This window comes from Malania oleifera, chromosome 10, assembly GCF_029873635.1.
Source record: "Malania oleifera isolate guangnan ecotype guangnan chromosome 10, ASM2987363v1, whole genome shotgun sequence".
NCBI lineage: Eukaryota > Viridiplantae > Streptophyta > Magnoliopsida > Santalales > Ximeniaceae > Malania > Malania oleifera.
Window position 1 is genome coordinate 42,332,975 of NC_080426.1, and position 20,241 is coordinate 42,353,215.

Consider the following 20,241-nt stretch of genomic DNA (forward strand, 5'->3'; position numbering starts at 1 on the left):
GAAGGTTGTAACTTTGTATTTTCTTTATATTTTGTGTAGAGATCATCAAATTAAGTCTATCAATATGTCACGTGATAGGAAATGAAAACTTACCTAGTGAGGATATTGGATGGCATTTTGGTACTGCGGTAGACGGTAATAGATATGTTATTATGTGTAAGTTATGTGGGAAGATAATCAAAGGGGGCATTACACGCTTGAAACAACACTTGACACATAAAAAGGGTCAAGTAGCTGGATGCTCAAATGTGACCACACAAGTAAGAGAACAAATGATGAAACATCTACAACAGTATGCTGAGAAGAAAAGAGATAAACAAAAAAGGCAAGAAGAAGCAGAAGCCCAAATTAGAGGAGATTTTGAGAATTTGAGCGATGAAGAAGACTTGGAAGATGAAAATATGAGATTTGCTCGACAAGAAAGCATGCGATCACAACAACAATGGGAAGAGAGACAAAGATTTCGAGCAAGAACAACTGGAAGGGGTAATATTTATGAAGAGGGAGGTGGCTCTGGCAGTGGTGCTACCAGTGGTTTCAATAGAGCAGAAGCTCGATCTTATAGTGGTTGAGAAGCTGGAGGTAGTGGACGACAATGGATCAATCCTGATGCCCCTAAAGCTAGACTAAAGACAATGGATCCTATTTTAGAAAGAAGCAAGAGTGCGAAACAACCAAAACTCAACACAAAGTTACTGAAAGGTTTAAGAAGTAAATTAGGAAAAGCGGTTGGAAAATTCCTAATTTATAATTGGATTCCAGTGAATGTAGCTAACTCTCCATTTATGCAGCCTATGCTTGATATTTCTGCAGAGGTTGGAAAGGGGGTGAAGGGTCCATCACCCTATGAGATATCTGAAATTTATTTGGAGCAAGAGTATCAAGAAATGAAAAATTATATAACTTCTTTTGCTGGAATTTGGAAGGAAAGAGGTGTAACACTTATGTGTGATGGTTGGTCAAGACCAACTAGAAAATACATTATAAACTTTTTAATTTATTGCGATAGAGGCACCGTGTTTCATAAATCAGTTGATGCCTCTGATGTGCCAAGCAGAATAGCTGAATATTATTTCAGGTAATTTTCTAATTTTAATTGTATATGCAAATAGTATTATGGACTTGCATGTTTTTAATTAAATAGTAGTAATTATTGAATCTATAATTTCATTTCAGATTAATGGATGAGGTGGTTGAAGAAATTGGAGAGGAGAATGTTGTCCAAGTAGTGACTGATAATGAAGCTGCAATGAAGGCAGGAGGAAAATTATTAATGCAGAAGAGGCCCAATCTCTATTGGACAGCATGTGCAGCTCATTGCATAGACCTTATTCTTGAAGATATTGGTAAGAAAAGTAACATGAAGAAGGTCTTAGAAGATGCAAGAACAATAACCTCATTTATTTACAACCACACATGGACAGTGAATTTCATGAAGAAATTCACAAATAATAGAGAGTTACTTCGCCCTGCCATCACTCAATTTGCCACAAATTTCATTGCTTTGGAGACTATTGTCAGGCATAAACAAGCACTAAGGGAAATGTCTACATCTGATGCTTGGAAAAACTCAAGGTTTGGAATGGCAAAATCAAGCCCAGCATATGATTCAAAGAAAATTATCTTAGGCAAAGAGTTTTGGAAAAAGGCCTCTGATATAATTAAAGTGCAAAAACCCTTGGTGAAAGTTCTTAAATTGGTTGATGGTGATGAAAAACTAACCATAGACTTCATATACGAGGCAATTGATAGGGCGAAGTTGGCCATTCAAAAAGATTACCGGTTTTACAAAGACTATTGGAAAATTATTGACAACCGGTGGAGTTTTCAGTTGCACCAAGATTTGCACGCTGTTGGTAAGTGTAAATCAAATACAATTTCTTATTATTTTAACTTTTAAATTATGCATAGTTGCATTAGAAAACTATTGATTAATATGTTTCTAAATTTAATTGTAGGGTATTTTTTGAACCCACAATTTCTTTATGGTGCCCCACCCTCTCCTGAAGTTGCTAGAGAAGTCATGGATGGAGTTAAAAAAGTGATAACCAAGTTGGTACCCGATATAGATACTCAAATTCGGGCCATTAATCAAGTAAGTATTGGTTCCATTAAATTGAATAATGAATTGTTCTAGTATTCTGTAATACTTTCAAGAATAATTATTAATACATCTAATTAATTAATTATATTTCACAATGATCCTTTTTTAGTTGTTGCTATATCGAGATAGGCAGGAGACTTTTGGAACCCCGTTGGCTCAAAGGGCAATGAAACAAACAAATCCTGGTAAATATGGCTATATAGCTAAATAATGGAGAATTACTCTATTTTCTCTCTTTGTGTTCAAATTTGACTTTTGAAATACGCTATACTAACATAAAACTCTTTTTAATTATTCATGCAGCTGAATGGTGGATTCATTATGGCTTGTGTGCTCCTGAGCTCCAAAGAATAGCAATTAGAGTTCTTAACCAGATCACATCAGCTTCGAACTGTGAGCGTAATTGGAGCACCTTTAGCCTCATCCATACGAAAACAAGAAATAGATTAAAGTACATGAGACTACAAAAACTTGTTTTCGTACATTACAACATGAGGTTAAAGTTAAGACGTACAATGAGAAGAAGCCAACGAGAAATTGAAGAGGGTTTCAATCCTATCAATTTGGACTACATTTTCGAAGAAGATGATCCTTTAAGTCAATGGTTAGAGGAGAGAGAGACACCACTACTCGACGGTCAGGACAATTCAAATTGATTAAATGAAGAGGTTGGTGGTACTACAGAAGGAGGTGATCAACCACCAATAAACGCGCATGATGATTCAGGTTCAAGCCCTGAACGTACACAAAGTGATGACAATCTTGGTTTGAGCCCACCAAGTGATGATGATGGTAATAGTGGTGCTGGAGCTGGGGTTGGGGGGGGTGGCAGTGGTGGTGGTGGAGACGGCGGTGTAGAATATAATTATGGATATAATACAGGGACATCATTTGGAAGGGATATATATCCTTCTGATCCTTATGGACTACATGACATACCTGAAAATTATGACTTGGGCATTCCTCCAGGGAACCAATCTTCACAACCCAGGAGAAGGAGGAGTGCTCGTGGTGACCCTAGCGATTCTACTGAAGATTCATATGGTGTGGTTCGTAGTTTTGGCGACTTTGGTTTAGATGGTTCATCATCACAATCATATGGATCTCATCCAGCATATCCACATTATGCATCTCGTGACTCACTTTTTATCCCAGTGGATCAGGAATCTCAGGATCTAGTGAGTCTTCTTCTACACACTACCCAGAGCCAGCCCCTGCCCCAACTTATAGACATTATTCAGGAGAATTTTCATCACCAGTACATTTTCAAGAGTAACAACAAAATGACGCAAACTTGGGTTCATTCAACTATGTATTTCCACAAGGATGGGGAGATAATTTCCCATCCCAATCTCAAGATACAGATGCAAATTATGAAGACCCTCCACGTCATTCTTTTTGGTGGTGACATGTGTTATGTTATAAATTTGTAATATTGTATTCATCTATTTTCAACTATTTATTGATATTTGATATTAATCACTTTTTAAATTCATGTATGTGTAATGTGTATATTGAGCATTAAGTCTATTGAGTATTGATTCATTAGTAACTTTATGACTTTAATTAATTGATTCTTACATTTCTACATCTTTTTACTCATTAAAGTAATGTAAACTATAAAAAAATATGCTTTTTTTTGTAAACAGCGCATTAAAATTAATATAAAAATCATAATGTCTATTAAAAAGCATTTGTAGGTCGAATGAAAGCCTTCAAAATTCATTAAAAATCATGTATTAATGGATTTCATGCTTATTTTTTAATTTTGGCATGGTTGTGCATGCGTGAAAAAAATTCACGACCGTTACGTCCACTTCCCGTTACGTAACACCCGCATCTCCCGCGACCCGCGACACCCGCTACCATTTCGCGACGTTACCCACGACCGCGATTTCGAACCATGAGTGGGATTGGGTGGAATGGTTTCGGAAGTACCGGACGAGCCGGTAGGATTTCTTCAGGCACCGGTCATCGTTGACTAATACGACATCATCAGAAGAAAGAACAAAATAGAAAAAGAGCACGAGGCTCTGAAACCATGAAGGTTCTTTGAGAAGAAGAATAATCATTCTTATTAAATTTCAAGAGACACGATTAGAAGATAAATAGTAGAGGAAGGCCACCAAATTAGGAAGACCACAAAATCAGCAAATCAAATAAGCAGATCTCTAGGCTAGAAAACAGGAAACAGAAACTACTAGAATCTGAAATAGTAATTTCAGATTTTATTTGCAAAAAATAGAATTTCCTAATTTATTCCCTAGAAATCCGACAGTTATTTTGGTAGGGTCAATCTGGAAAATATTACCACTCCATGAGGGAAATGAGCATTCCAAGGGAATAGCCACTCTGCTTGCATTTTAAGCCAAACAGTGGAATGGAGTTGCAGCTGGATTTTGTGATTCCATTCAACCTTTGATTCCAATGGATACCCCAAATCCTTTTCCTACATTTTAAGGTTGCTACCCATCTCTGGAGTGCCCTTTATTTTTTGCTTTGGTGAAACCTGGGTGCCTCCTTGGGCTGTGAATAATTTTTTGCTTGTAGTTACTGGGGTTTTGGAAAGTGTAAGAAGGAATGAGTGCTATAAAATAGTATGGTTGCTCTTTTGTGGAAGTTATGGGTTGAAAGAAATGTAAGAACCTTTTCAATGATCGCATCACCTCCCCATTTTTTGTTCTGGAATACAGCAGTCCTTTTAGCTTCTATAGGGATCCACTCTTTTGGGTTCTTTAGGGGTTTTCCGCTGCCCAATCTTGTTAAGGATTGGCAAGCAGTGCTTTTGCAATTACTTTATTAATTTTTAGCTGTATTTGTAATCTTTTGGCTGCATTTCACTCTCTCCTAGGGAGGGCATCTTGTTCTCCCCTCATTGTATTTTCTGGTTTGGCTGTTAATATAATTATTTTTCTTATTAAAAAAAAAAAAGTTATCATTCCCAGCTAAGCTGACATTATAAAATAGGTCCAAGTGGGCCACAATTGCCGATATATTCTGAATATTGAAAATGCATGAACTTCTCTTCTTTTATTACCGAAAGGGGAACAAGATCTCAACATATGAGGCATTTAGAGAAGTCTAGTCCAAGTAAATTCTGCCTTATAATTCAGGCTATTCAAAAATATTGGTGAAAATACTACTTGATTCTATAATTAGAATAACTATACGAAAACAAATTGGCTTTATCTTGAGAGGGGAGGGGAGGGGGGTGTCTCGATGTTGCTTAATTCCCAAACAGGTTTTAAATACTCTGTTCTCTAGTGACATGTCACTGTGTCAGTATGCGCTTCAAAGGTAATGGTTATAAAATAGTCATTATGATGAACCTCAATACCAAAAGCAATGCCACTTCTAGATATCATAACTGCTTAAAACAAAAAAAGAGAGGAAAAAGATACTAAAGCAACCACAGCGATAAAGACTCATTAGATAATTACCTCACTCTCAACAGGTAACAAACTCCGTACATCATGCAACTCAAAGCGAGAGGCAATTAACTGGCCACCAGCGGCTAACCATGGAGTAAGGGCCATTGAAATCCCAACCACAAGAAACAGCAAAGATGAGAGCTGAGGGGACATTATACCCTGGAAACAAGGCTAATAAGGAACGTAGCAGTTGCACTACAAATCATTATGACGAGAACTAAAATTTAAATTGTCCCATCAAAACAACCTAGTTCAGCTCATGTTTCGGCATTTTGCATTTCCCTGTAACAAACATCATCATATATATACTTGAACAAAGATGTGATGAAACATGAAGCTATCAAAATCGTACTAGTTGCAAACCTATAAAAATTGAATATTAAGCACCACAGTTTTTAAGAGCAATATATTTAGCTCGGAGAAAGACAAACCTGATTGACAGCTTCTCCAAAAGCCACAAATGCAAACTCTCCCCCAGGGGCTAGAAGAAGTCCAACTCTTATTGCAGATATGATTGAAATGCCAAAAAGTTTACCAACTAAAGCAACCAATATAGCCTTTCCACCAATTAACAGCCCTAATGTGCCCATAATTACTGGAAAGTTTGAAACAAGAAGTTTTGGATCAATAGACATTCCAACCTGTGAACCCATGAATGACAATTGTTAATTGTTATATCAAAATATCATTTTCCATATTTACACAGGCTATACTAATCTGCTAATAGAAAGTGCATCAGGTAATATAATTAAGAGGGAAAAAAAATAGATAGAGAACTGCAATTACAAAAAGCAAGTGGTAAAGATCACCATCGTGCAAGTCTAAAAACAAAAAAGAACTTGGTTATACACCAAAATGGATCTACTAGAGAATTCATGTATGATACTCACTGTCATGAAGAAGAGACCCAATAGAAGGCCACGATATGGAGCAATATCTGATTCAACCTGCAGGGAAAACTCAGTTTCTGCAAGCAGCAAACCAGCCAAAAATGCTCCCAATGCCATGGAAAGGCCAGCCTGTCCAGAAGGGGAGAAAAGAGACAAATTAATTGTCAAGAAACAAGAGAATAATAATGGAACAACAATAATCAACACACATCAACTTACCCTAGCCGTAAGTACACTAGTCCCCAGAATAACTAGGAGTGTGTTAGCAGAGAATATTTCAGCATTTTGATTTTCTGCAATTTGCCTATAAATTGGTCGAAGCAGCTGCAATGCACAAAACCAAAAATCAAATAAATGCTCACTAAGCAGTATTTGTTTATGTACTAAAGGAAAAAACAAGTAGCAAATATTGTGATTTGCAGAGAGCATCTCATTAAAAACTAGCATTCTGAATATTACTTTCACGAAGACACTAAAAACAGAACTAAATATGGCAATAGACCAGATAACCTCACTAAAGTAACTACCCCAAAATTATTGGGAAGGAAAGACTAATGGATGACTGCTTGCATATAATTTTAGGCAATGATATTTTGCGTGGAGATTTAGAAAACAATGGATTTTGTTTTGAATCAGTGAATCTAGATATTTTGTGAGTTTTAGTTAATATTTTTACATACTTTGGGGTTATTTTGTACTTGTATGTTTTCTTTTAATGTCAGGTGTTTAAGTACTTTGTGTGCTGTAGGACTATTAGACAATTTAAGTCTTCATATATTGAAGGACTATGTTTCTCTTCCCTCTTCTTCTTCTTCTTTCTCTCCCTCATCTCGTCTCTTTCACTATATAACCCATTATTCTGAATCAGTTTGGTATTGGAACAAAGCCAATTCAATTCCACAATCCCTTCTGCAATTCGTACATGAACCAGATCCAACTCCATTGCGACTGTCACTCTTTCATTGTTGCTATTATACCCATAGGCCATAGATCAAAGAAATTTCACAAAGGCATGCGAAACACTTGCAGTACAACTGTTTATCAGAAAATGACAATTCTTTCCTGCATTTTGAACACTACTTTTCCAAAATCATCTTGCAACATTTCAACCACCATTAGAAACAGAAACCCCTCAAAGGCATTTCCCCAATGCTTCATCTCTAATTATGAAAATGAAAACCATTAACAAAAATAAAAAACCATAAACAGAAACTAAAAACTAGAAATCAGCAACCTTTTTGTTTAATTTTATAGAGAAAAAACAAATTAAAAATGCTCATTTACGTTTTAAATCAATAATAATTTTATAAAATATGATTTAAATAATAAAAGTGCAAAATAATACAAATTAAAAATAAAATAATAAAAATATAAATTATCATAATTATTTTACCTAATTATTATATTTTCAAAATTCACTTTACAATAACAAATTTTATTGTACATGACAATTGAAAATTAACAAAATGTTTAGTCATCCAATTTTTTTAATTTTTAATTTTTTAAAAAATTTAAATATATTTTATTTTAATTTTATTTAAATTCACATGATCATTTTATTTTCATTTTCAATTAATAGTGCGTATAAAATGAATGATTTAATTAAAAAATATATTTCTAGATACTAAAATTTTCTAGCAATAGATTGCCAAAATAACTGCAAGCCATAAAATCTGGTATTCTAATTTTCGCAAACACCTAAAAACCAACATCAAAAATAGAAAACTAACAGCGTAAGGGGTTGTTTGGTATTAAAATTTGAGAAATGAAAATCAGACAAGACCAAAAAGCAGAAACAAAAACTAAAAACCAGAAACCAGCAACCTGTTTGGTTAACATTTATAAAATTAATACAAATTAAAAACTAAATTTAAAAAAAATACTCATTTTCATCTTTAAATCAAATAATATTATAAAATATGATTAAAATAATAAAATTACTAATATTACAGATTAAAAAAATTACTATAACAAAAACAAAATTTATTATATTTATTTTACTTAATTGTTCTACTTTCAAATTTTACTTTACAATAAAAATTTTATTAAATTTGATTTTAATTTAAAAGTATACAAAATGAATAATTTAATCCAAAAAAAACTATTTATGGATATTAAAATTTCTGGCAATAGGTTGTCAAAACAACTGAAAACCATAAAATTTGGTTTTCAGTTGTTTGACAAACAGCAGAAAACCGAAAACAAAAACAAAAAACTAACATAAGGGGTTGTTTGGTAGCATAGACAAAAATTAGAGAAACCAAAACCAAAAACCAGAAATAGAAACTAAAAACTAGAAACCAACAACCTGTTTGGTTAACATTTATGAAACTAATACAAATTAAAATTTTAATTAAAAAATGCTTGTTTTTATCTTTAAATCAAATAATATTATAAATATATTATTAAAATAATAAAATTAGAAATAATACACATTAAAAAAATTATTATAATCAAAATGAAATTTATTTTAATTATTTTACTTAATTGTTCTATTTTCAAAATTTGCTTTACAACAAAAATTTTATTGGATAGAACAATTAAAAAATAGTAAAAGTATATTGTAATTGGCTTTATTAGTATTTTTTGAAATTTATGTATATTTTTCTTTTAATTATATTTAAATTCATACGATTATTTAATTTTTATTTTAATTTAAAAGTGTATAAAATGAATAATTTAATCCAAAAAAAACTATTTCTAGATATTAAAATTTCTGGAAAGGTTGCCAAAACAACTGAAAACCATAAAATATGACTTTCAGTTTTTTGGTGAATAGCTCAAAACTAACAATAGAAACAGAAAACTAACAACATAAACAAATACGTTTTTATAATCTATTTCTTCACTAATGGAGAAATAGAAATTCAAAAAAGAAAACAGTCACGATTAAACAGGCCTTAAACAAACGCGTTTTTATAATCTATTTCTTCACCATGGAGAAACAGAAATAGAAAATAGAAAACAATAACGATACCAAACAGGCCCTAAATAAACGCATTTTTTATAATTTGTTTCTTCACTGTACAGAAACAGAAAAAGAAAACAAAAAGCAACAATACCAAATAGGTCCTGACTTTTCCCAGTCACCACCACTTCAGTTATCCACCTTTACCAGAGTTATTTTGACGCACCACCACCACCAACAGCCTCGCTATCCCCTGGTTTGTCAGCAATAGGAAGGACATTGCTGCCAGCTCACACACCCCACATTCAATGACACAGGTGTGAATTTTTTCCACAACTATTTTGCTACTTCCAAGACTGAGAAATTGAATACAGCCACAATATTTATTTTGGATATTCTTTGAAGGATTTTGTTGCCGCCCAGAATATATATCCCAACTGTCATCATACCATCAGCATTTTGGAGAGAAATCCAATACTGCTAGAACCCAAATTCTGACTTAATTGCAGCATTTTATCGGAGTTTATGCAAGATACTCAGAATTATTATTGTGAGAATCAAGAAGTGGGAACTTGAAATATTTTATATTTTGCAAGATATGAATTTGGGAAATGTTACAGGGGCTTCCATGTCATGTCTTGAGGATAGTGCTTGTTTCTACAGTAATTTCCCCAAGAGAGAATTCACATATTGGGTGTTTAATCTTATCTTTATTTTGAATACAATGAGATCATGGTTATCAAAATCCCGATCTAGATCGGGCAATTCTACGATCTTAGGTCCATACTTGCCTAATCGATCCGGATCTTAAGTAAAATCTGAATAAAGTAGGATCCTAGTAGGATCTTGTTTGGATTGCTAGGATCTTAGGATCGCGATCCTACCGATCCTACTTTTGCAATAGAATATGGATTTTTCCTATTTACAATTTTAAACAAAAAGGCTAAATATGTATTTCTATTGGCCCAAACATTTTACTTTTGCAATAGACACAAAATTTGGTCCAGTTGGCTCAAATGCATTAAAATTAGGGCAAAATAACAAGCATGTTCTACGACTTGTTCGACCTAAGTCAAGAGAGCAGTTGAGCATCTCTTGAAAACTCTCTTCCTTCAAAATGGAAAGCTCTCTAAGAGCTTAGAGTTCTTGATAGACAGATCCTAGGTTGTCTATCACTAGGCTTGGACTGTTCCTTCTTTCAGCAACAGTGGAGGCCAGCTGAGGGCTTTGAGATCAGCAGAGAGCTTCAACAAAAAGGGAGTTGCACGGTCAGGCTGAGAGCTTAAATTTGCAGGCCTGTAGCAGTTATACATTATCTTTGAGTTTTTTTTTTTTACTTTCTTCCTCTTCTTTTTCTCTTATTATCGACAAGCCAGAGACCTATCTTTTTTTACCAAAGTAGGCATCATATAGCTTTCTTTTTCCTTTGCTTTTCTTTGCAACTAACAAAATGTTCGTCCTCTTCCTTCTTTTTTCCCTGCTTCTCCTCTTCTTCTCATGGTCTGATGACAAAATTGCAGAAACTGAGAAATTTATATCATTTCATTGAATTAAGATTAGCAATTTCTTCTTCCTTCTTCTCTTCATTCTTTTGGCTTTTCTTTTTAATTATAATTATTAAATAAATAATCTAGCAACAGGCTACCCTTTGCAGAGAACTTTGCAGTTCAGGCTATTCAGATTTTCATTTTAGGGTCAAAATCATTGAAGGAAAATCCAGCTAGGTGCTAGCTAGCAAGCTAGCTACATTCCAGAAATTTGTTTTAATTTCTTAAACTCACTACCAAGTTTTTAGGATTATTTTATTGAGTTGTCATAAATTGCCAAATATATAAATTTTTAATTTACTTTACATTGTAGGTAGGATCTTAAGATCCACAATCCGGTCCAACGATCCGATCCAGTGGACCCTCCCAACAATCTTATGGAATCCCAATTCTAACAACCTTGAATGAGATACCAGATATAAAAGGGGTAAGGTGTACATCTTAAGTTTGTGGGCTATGCAGTTGACTGGTGGTATGGACTGAAATTTCAACTTTTCAAGGGTCTCAATTCACACAAAATTTGATGGAAATTTTGATTTCAATAGAAATTCTGATTTCAATTTAAAGAAACATTGGAAATTCATAATAAATAATGTAAATTGTGAATCAAACTTCAGGAAATATAATAGATGATATTAACGAATGACTTATAAGCAAAATTTAAAACCAAAAAAACAAAACAAAATTTTGCTCCTTTTGTTACAATTTTTATTTTAAACTCTCACAATTTAAGGAATTTTGGCCAAAATTCAGGAATTTCCAAAATTTAAGCCGAACTATTACAAAAAAGAAAAATTTAGAGCCCAATTTCTTTTTGAAGCCTCCAAATATTTTGGCCAAAGGTTCAGCGAAAGATCAAAATTTAAGAGGATGAACACAATACTCCCAAAAACAAAAAGGCAAAACTCAATTTTTTTAGAATGAAAAGTTCGTCAATAACAGAGTGTTTCCCTGGCTGTAATGACAAGATTTTTTTCCATCTCAAGAGACATAAGAGTTCTTATTTTGAGAGACTAAGATTCAAATCTCACAACAGCCAATCAAAGATGAAACCTAAATTATGTTATCATGAATTACACAACTTAAAAGACGAAATTTCCAGTGAACCTAAAATTATCGTTGTGATGGATTATCAGAACAGAAATGAAAGCTTCATTGACTGCATCGATAGCATTTCTCACAATGGTTGGCAAGAAAATGCAATGGAACAAATTGTTATTCAAGTTCTAGAAGAGTCGAAGGAGCCAATGGCAAAGTTCAATTTAAATATTTGGATTTCAATTCAATGCAAGAGCCTTTTGGAGGATGATATTGTTGAATCCAGTGACAAGTCTGTGATGCATAGGCCCCAATCCTTGATTCATCTTCCAAAGTGTGACAGCCTCCACTTTTGAATTTATTGAGGAGAATTTTAGTAATTTGTCAGTACATTTGCATGAGAGTAGAAAATGGGCAATATGTAATTGCTAGTTGAATGGCTTAAGGATATATATTCCCTGCTCTTCTTGTGGCATAGTAAAACTCGCGGCAACATTTTTTAAGGAGACTTCTATGGAGGAATGCTTGTGGTTAATTCTCAACAATCATATTCTATGTAAAGATTTAGAAATTTGGGATTTCTTTTTTTTTTTAAATCAGTAAATCTCGATATTTTATGAGTTAATTGAAGGTTATTTTTAATATATTAGATACTTCAGGTTTATTTTGTAATTATTTTTTTTATTTTAATTTAGGGTGTATAAGTACTTTGTGGATTGTACAATGATGAGGCAGTGTAAAGCCCTTCTCCCTCTACTTCATCTTCCTCTTCCTTCTTCATTCTTCTTTCTTATTCTTCTCTTCTCTCTCTCTCCCTTATTTGTGTCTCTTTTTCCCTATAATCCCAAACTATTCCGTTGCTGGCCTAACAAGGCTAAATCTCATTTTGATAATGACAAACCAAGGCAACTAATTGTGCTATCAAGTGTATTTACAGGTATTATAGTTTAAAAGCACAATGAAAGATGAATAATGGAAAGTCATGAAGAACACAAGTAAATGAAAGATGGCTATTGAAGAAAAGCTTGGATGAAGATCAAGCTTATGGATATGAAGACCTAGTTAGTTTATAATGTGTATTGTAAACTAGGTTTCATGTAAGTACTTCTTAGTTGGTTTTTGTTATGAAGCTCTTAGGTAAATAACTTAGACCTAGATACCTTTTTAAAGACATGGAAAATATTTTTACAAAAGTCCAAATGTTGTTTCAAAAAGGTTAAAAATCGTTTTGGAATAAAAAATATAAAGACTATTGAATTTCAGGATGTTCAGGCGCCCGAAGCTTATGCTCAATCAACCAAATGCAAGAGTCTAAACAAACTAGTCTGGCATCAGAGAGTTCGGGCGACCAAACCACAGGTTCAGTCGACCGAATGGCTACTACCATTGTTAAAGTTCCAGACAGTGTTAGTTCAGGTGACCAAACCTTAGGTTCAGTCGATCGAACATGTTTGAGCAACCGAACTCAGAGTTTAGTCGACCGAAAGGCTACTGCCTGTTTTGAAATTCATAAGTTAATTCGTTCGGGCGACGAAACTACCAGTTTAGTCAACCGAAGAGCTGCGATATGTTTCGCAAACGACAAGAAATCTTTCTAATTTTTGAATATAATGTTACCAAAACATGCACAAACGGCTGGAATTCAAACCTAGCTATAAATAGCTAACCCTAATCGCATTAGGGTAAGAGAACACATCGATTTACATTGAAAATCCTGCTGTGCGCCGTTCCTTTGCTGAAACTGGATTTCTGGCTTATTCTTTCAAGTTCTAAGCTTTCAAAACCAAGAAAACTGAGCCTCTCTTTGAGCTTCTTAGAAAATACCTTTTGAGAGTATTGTAGAGCATTTATTGTGTACTAATCCACTCTGTTGAGAGAGTTTTCTTTGTAGAAAAATCAATTCTTGATTTCTTTGTAAAGTGACGACTCTATGATTGAGTTGTTGACAAGTGGGAGGATTGTTCTCGCTTGAGAGGTAACTCCACCTAAGTAAAGGAGAAAGGCGACTCTGCCTTGTGAAAGAGTGAGGTACTCCGCCCAAGCAAAGGAGAGAGGTAACTCCACCTATGTAAAGGAGAGAGGCGACTCCGTCTATTGAAGGAGGGTTGTAAAAGGCATCTCCGCCTACTAAAAGAGAGAGGCTTCTCCGCCTATTGAAGGAAGGATAGTAAAATCCTCAAAGCGGGTTACATGAAGGAGAGAGGCGACTCCGTCTATTGAAGGAGGGTTGTAAAAGGCATCTCCGCCTACTAAAAGAGAGAGGCTTCTCCGCCTATTGAAGGAAGGATAGTAAAATCCTCAAAGCCGGTTACATGAGGCAAGGACGTAGGCACAGTTGCTAAACCTTGTAAAAAATTTGGTTTCACTCTTTTCCCTTATCTCTTTTATTTTCCAAGCATACTTATCTCGAAATATATCTGCTGTGAATATTTTACTTTGATTTGTGAATGTTGTGAGTAATTTAAATATTCTTATTGATTAACATCAGCAGTAATTACTAAGATTATATTGGGATATATTTGCTGGGAATAATATTGTGATTGATATATCATTCATTCAAGTTATTGCATAAACTATTTTGCGGCTAAGCATACTTTTGTTAATATTGATCTGCTGCAAGTATTGGCAATATCGTGTAGTTTGGTTTCCAACTTAAATCTTAACTTAGACTCTTTAGAATCTAAGGATATATAAATTGATCAGATTATTGTTTGGGAATACTTCTGTTGTTAAAGAAATTAGAGCACGTTTAAAAACAGTTTTTAAAATTGATTAAGCTTCCAGGCATAAAATTTTAAAATACCCAATTCACCTCTCTCTTAGGATTACACTTCAACTTTCATCCGCATCAGACTTATCAGGATAAGGTTGGGGGTGAGTACAAAATGTTGTCACACACAAAGTATCAAAAAGAAACAGGATTTTGATTGGCCAATGCTGCCCAACCCCCACCTTGCCTCACCAGTGCATTCATAAACTCTCGAAAATTCATTCAAGGAACCATTAGTAGAGGAATTCAGACTCCACCACGATGCAGAACAACATACATGAAGATAGATAATATGTTATTATCCCACCGTCGGATAGATGTCTTTTGTCTTCTGCAAAGAAAAACTGTGGAGCGTTGAAATAATTTCATCATTATTTTATAACTGACTGCTGCAAAATGCATGCAACAGCAACATGAAAGCAACAACTCTCTCAACAGCAACAAAAGAACGAAGCCAACCCTTAGTCCTCCCAAACTCCTGAAAATTGAGCTCATGTATAAACACAGGATTAACAAAGTGACTCACGCTGCATCTAGGAGCATGGATTTCGGGCTTTGGATTTGAATTTGTGTGGATTTGGACAAAATGTAATACAATATTGTATTACATTTTGTCCAAATCCACACAAATTCAAATCCAATGCCTCTCCCAAACATAGGGACAAAATATTTTTAAGGAAATGAGAACTGCACCCTACCCTGCTTCCTGTTCCACATGGGCATGACACTACTCTTGTTTTGGGGATACGGTCTAATAGGTTCCCAAAAACCACAGTTCCCATCCCTAAATAAGAGTACCTCTTTTACCCCTTTCTAAAGCTCCCTCGGATATGTTTCAGCATCATATATCATAATAATTTAACCTAATTTTGCATATAAAATTCAACTTATCTTGTAACTACTTCCCAGACAACAAAGAAGAACAACACAGAAGCTGAAAGCAGGATTTTCCAAGATGATGACAATAGGAGAAGTCACGTCAGTTAATAAAATTATTCCTTCTTATCAAAATGAAAAAGAAAGACAATGAGATTTTTTTCGAAGAACTAGAAATTAATTTTAACCAATCAACATATGGTAATAGCCATTTGACATAAACATGAACCAATTTTTAGGTTAAAATATCTCCAACAATATGTTCTCATTAGTAACACAAATGGTCAGATGCATTTCAAAAAAAAAGATAAATAATCATAACCAGTAAACATTTACAGCTAGCGATCCAAATAAAGTGCACTGCGTACCAGATAGTGATGTAGGACAAAGAAGCAGTGAAGCTGCAAGACCATGGGTAGGCCTTTGTTGGGAACTAATTCAGAAGAATTAGATCAAGAGATTGTTGTGTTTAGTTAACAGTTTATTGTGTGTTTAGTTTAATTAATGTTAGGCTTATGTTTGTTCAGGGGTTTATTTGAAATATGTGTATTTTAGGGGTTTTTTTTTTTATTTATAATAAAAGATGCATTAAAGAAGAGAATGTACAATCGAGGTGAGGATGCTAAATCTTCAAAAAAAAAAAAAAAAACTGAAAAATAAAAATAACAATAAATAAAAACAGAATGAAAATAGAAAATAACAACTGCTAAAATCAGCCGAAAAATCCCCTCTTTATACCCTTCCCATCATAGTTCACTGAACACGGCAAATTAGCTAATTCTCTCTTACCCTTTTTCACCCTGGATTTGCCACCATCAAGCCTGACTTCATTACCTCCTTGATCAGACAACATCAGGCCTAAGTCATACAACAACCTCTGAGATTCAATGCCATTCTCAAGAATTTCATCTTGAACAAGAGTAGGCAAATTTCCATCCTTCACCTTTTTAACATCTTTGGGGCCTGTCCTTCAAACATATTAATGCTTTCTAAACCTTCTAATGGAGGAGGAGGCATGTAAGTTAAATCTCTGAGATGATCAATGGAAGAACTGTAGGAATATGTACACTGTTCATGGTTTTAAATAAAGGCCGCGATCGTTTGCCGATACCGTTACACACTGCCAAATCAGTGTGAAGAAAAATCACAGCCATAGCGGCCATTACGGACCACGACCATTGCGTAAAGGCTGCTACGGCCGTTATGTAACCGCTACAAGACTCTTACACCAAAAAATATATGTTATTTTTTACTTTTTCTTCTCACTTTTTCCCTCTCATAAATCATTCTCAATATACCATGTGGCGAAAGGGGGAAAAGATTATAATGAGGATGACAATGATACAAAATTTACTATTTCTTTAAATACTCACAATAGATGCATTAATTAACAATTTGAAAATACTAATTAGGAAAATATTTTATTTTGATAATATTAGTAGGTGATATTTATGTTCTATATTTTTCAACTTCAACCATCTTTCTTTTCTAACTATTTTATATTTGTATTATTTGCATGTCTTATGTATCTCATAGATTAATGGAGTGTTTAATGTATTTTGTTCTATTAATTAATTTAGCACACATAAGAATTTATCACAAATAAGAACAATGAGAAGTATAAATGCACACACACATGTAAGTTTTTTATCAATGGTGGTTTAAAACAAATGTAAACTTGTTGCCCTTACCAAAGAACTCAATTACTCTAACTAAATGATCCAAAATACACTAAAACTATTTCTAAGAAGGGCTAAAAGCTTAAAACATGCAAATATCCTAATATGCACAAGGTTGTGGATGCTTCAAAAAAATTCACAGTCGTTACACCCACTTCCCGTTATGTAATATCCGCTACTCCTGCTTCCCGTTACACCCGTTACCATTACGTTACGCTACCCGCGACTGCGATTTAAAACGATGACACTGTTCCCAACTATGGTCCAATAATAGATCTTTTTCGCATTCAAAATTACTACTCCCTATGTTGTCCTCATCTGAAACATCTCCCTATCTCTTACTTTCCTGACTCAAATTTACCCTCTCATCAAGTGCGTCTTCCTATATACATAATACCCCTTCGGAATCCCTCTTTATAATTTTATGTATTTTCTCACAAGAAAACTCTCACTTATCTTCAATCAATTTCCTCCTTTCAAAAGCCATTTGTATTTCCTCAAGAGTCATGAAAAGCATATACCTTACCACTCTTCAAATTATTCGAACAGACTCCTTTTCCAGCTTGATTTCCCACCAAACCAAAAATGAAATCCTCATTCACAAAATCACAAGAATTAAAATTCTTAGAACCAGACTCCCCCTTTATAATCCTAAAGCTCCCCCTAGTGTCATTTTAGAGGTTCTATTGTAACTTCATGTATCTTTTGTGGTATATGTGTAATTTCTTGTATTTTAGGCTTTCTTATAAATATGGTGTGAAAGCCATGCAAGATTTAGGGTTGTTTAGCATCACTGTTAAAAATTAGAGAAATGAAAACCAAAAATCAGAAAAAGAAATTAAAAACTAGAAACCAACAACCTGTTTGGTTAATATTTATAAAACTAACATAAATTCAAACTTAGTTAAAAAATGCTCATTTTCATCTTTGAATCGAATACTATTATAAAAAATATGATTAAAATAATAAAATTACAAACAATACACATTAAAAAATTACTATAATAAAAATAAAATTTATTATAATTATTTTGCTTTACAATAAAAAAATTTTTAGACATGACAATTGAAAAATAGTAAAAGTACTTTGCAATTGGCTTTATTAATATTTTTTTTAACTTTATGCATATTTTATTTTAATTATATTTAATTTCATATGACAATTTAATTTTGATTTTAATTTAAAATTTTACAAAATGAATAATTTAATAAAAAAAAACTATTTCTAGATGTTAAAATTTCTAGCAACAGGTTGCCAAAACAATTGAAAACCATAAAATTTGGTTTTCAGTTTTTTTAGGGTATGTTTGGTATCGTTGCAGTTTTATATTTATTGTTTGCCGGTTTTCTGTTGTTTGTCAAAAAACTAAAAAACCAGATTTATGGTTTTCAGTCATTTTGGCAACCTGTTACCAGAAATTTTGATATCCAGAAATAGTTTTTTCGGATTCAATTATTCATTTTATACACTTTTAAATTAAAATTAAATTATCGTATCAATTTAAATATAATTAAAAAGATATATATACATGAATTTCAAATAATAATAATAATAATGGCAATTACAAAATACTTTTACTATTTTTCAATTGTCACGTCCAATAAAATTTTTATTGTAAAATTTGAAAGCATAACAATTAAGTAAAATAATTATAATAAATTTTCTTTTTATTATAGTAATTTTTTAATGTGTAATATTTGTAATTTTATTATTTTAATCACATTTTTATAACACTACTTAATTTAAATATAAAAATGAGATTTTTTTAATTAAGTTTGTAATTTGTATTTGTTTTATAAATGTTAACCAAATAGGTTGTTGGTTTCTAGTTTTAGTTCCTATTTCTGGTTTTTGGTTTTTGTTTCTGTAATTTTTGATAGTGATACCAAATGGCCCCTTAGCAAACTAAAAATCGGCAATAGAAACAGAAAACTGACAACATAAAAATAAACGCATTTTTATAATTTATTTCTTCACTGTGGAGAAACGGAAACTAAAAATAAAAAAAAGTAACAATACCAAACAGACCCTTAATTTTTTGAATAATTTGAATTGAAAAAAGTGTGATTTTACCCCTATTGTATCTTCTTCCTTCTTCTTCCCATCCTCTCTCCATCTCACCCACATTCGCTGGAGGTTGCAATTCCATGATACTGTCCTCCATCATTTGACATCAGAGCCCAACCACGATCTCCATTCTTCCATTTTCAATCCCCTATTTCCCTTCCAATCAGTCTTCTTCTTCCTTTCCTTCTTCCCTTCTCCTTCTGTCCATTCTCTGCTCTGGTTCGTCCTCTACTATTCAGCAGCCTTCTTTTCACCTTCTCATCTTTTTGCCTTCTTCTTTCTAATTTTCTCCCTTAATTCTCCCTCTCTCTCTCCCTATTTCTGATTTGGTGTCCTTAATCCTCTCTCTTCTACTGTTTCTATTTTTTTTTTTTTTCCCTCCTCTTTCTCCTTCCATCTTCCTCCTACCATTTCTCCCTATTCTCCAGCAGAATGAAGCAAAATTCCTCTTCTTACATTTTTTATTCTCTACTTTCACCACTCTCCCTCTCTGTGAATCTCTCATCTCATCCACAAATATTCCATTTCCAGACCTAGTTTTTGAAAGAAAAAAAAATTAGAAATTACAGCCACTGCTCTCAAATTTCAAACACCACTTTCCAAGTTTCATTTTGCAACACCACCACTACCATTCAGAACAGAAACCTCCAAAAAGATCCTTCCTTAAATTTCTTCTCCATCTGTAAATCCACATGGCCCCATGTGCCGGAGAAAAGTTCGCCAGCTGTCACCCCTATAGAATCCCAAATTTCCTGGGATTATTTCCATATACCACCGCCACCATTATAATTAGCATCTTCTGATCTACCTTCGCTCCAAAATCATTGCTGGAAGGTCACCACTGGTGGCACATGTGCCCCACACACCCGTGACGCACATGTCGAAATTCACCAGAAACTCCTGCAACTCAAATTAGTTCTAACCTCGCTAT

At 33.5% G+C, this 20,241-nt stretch overlaps 1 protein-coding gene across 6 annotated transcripts in view; it reads right to left on the bottom strand.

Annotated features, from left to right (window-relative positions):
- The window catches only part of LOC131165915 (K(+) efflux antiporter 2, chloroplastic-like), a 58,511-nt gene that overhangs the window by 12,330 nt on the left and 25,940 nt on the right, over window positions 1–20,241 (bottom strand). For all 6 annotated transcript variants that reach the window (XM_058124087.1, XM_058124089.1, XM_058124088.1 and 3 more), the window contains 4 exons: window positions 6,645–6,749; window positions 6,426–6,554; window positions 5,967–6,176; window positions 5,545–5,694 (listed from right to left, as the gene is read on the bottom strand). In XM_058124087.1, the coding sequence (XP_057980070.1) occupies window positions 5,545–5,694; window positions 5,967–6,176; window positions 6,426–6,554; window positions 6,645–6,749 (594 nt within the window). The remainder of the gene's footprint in view (window positions 1–5,544; window positions 5,695–5,966; window positions 6,177–6,425; window positions 6,555–6,644; window positions 6,750–20,241) is intronic.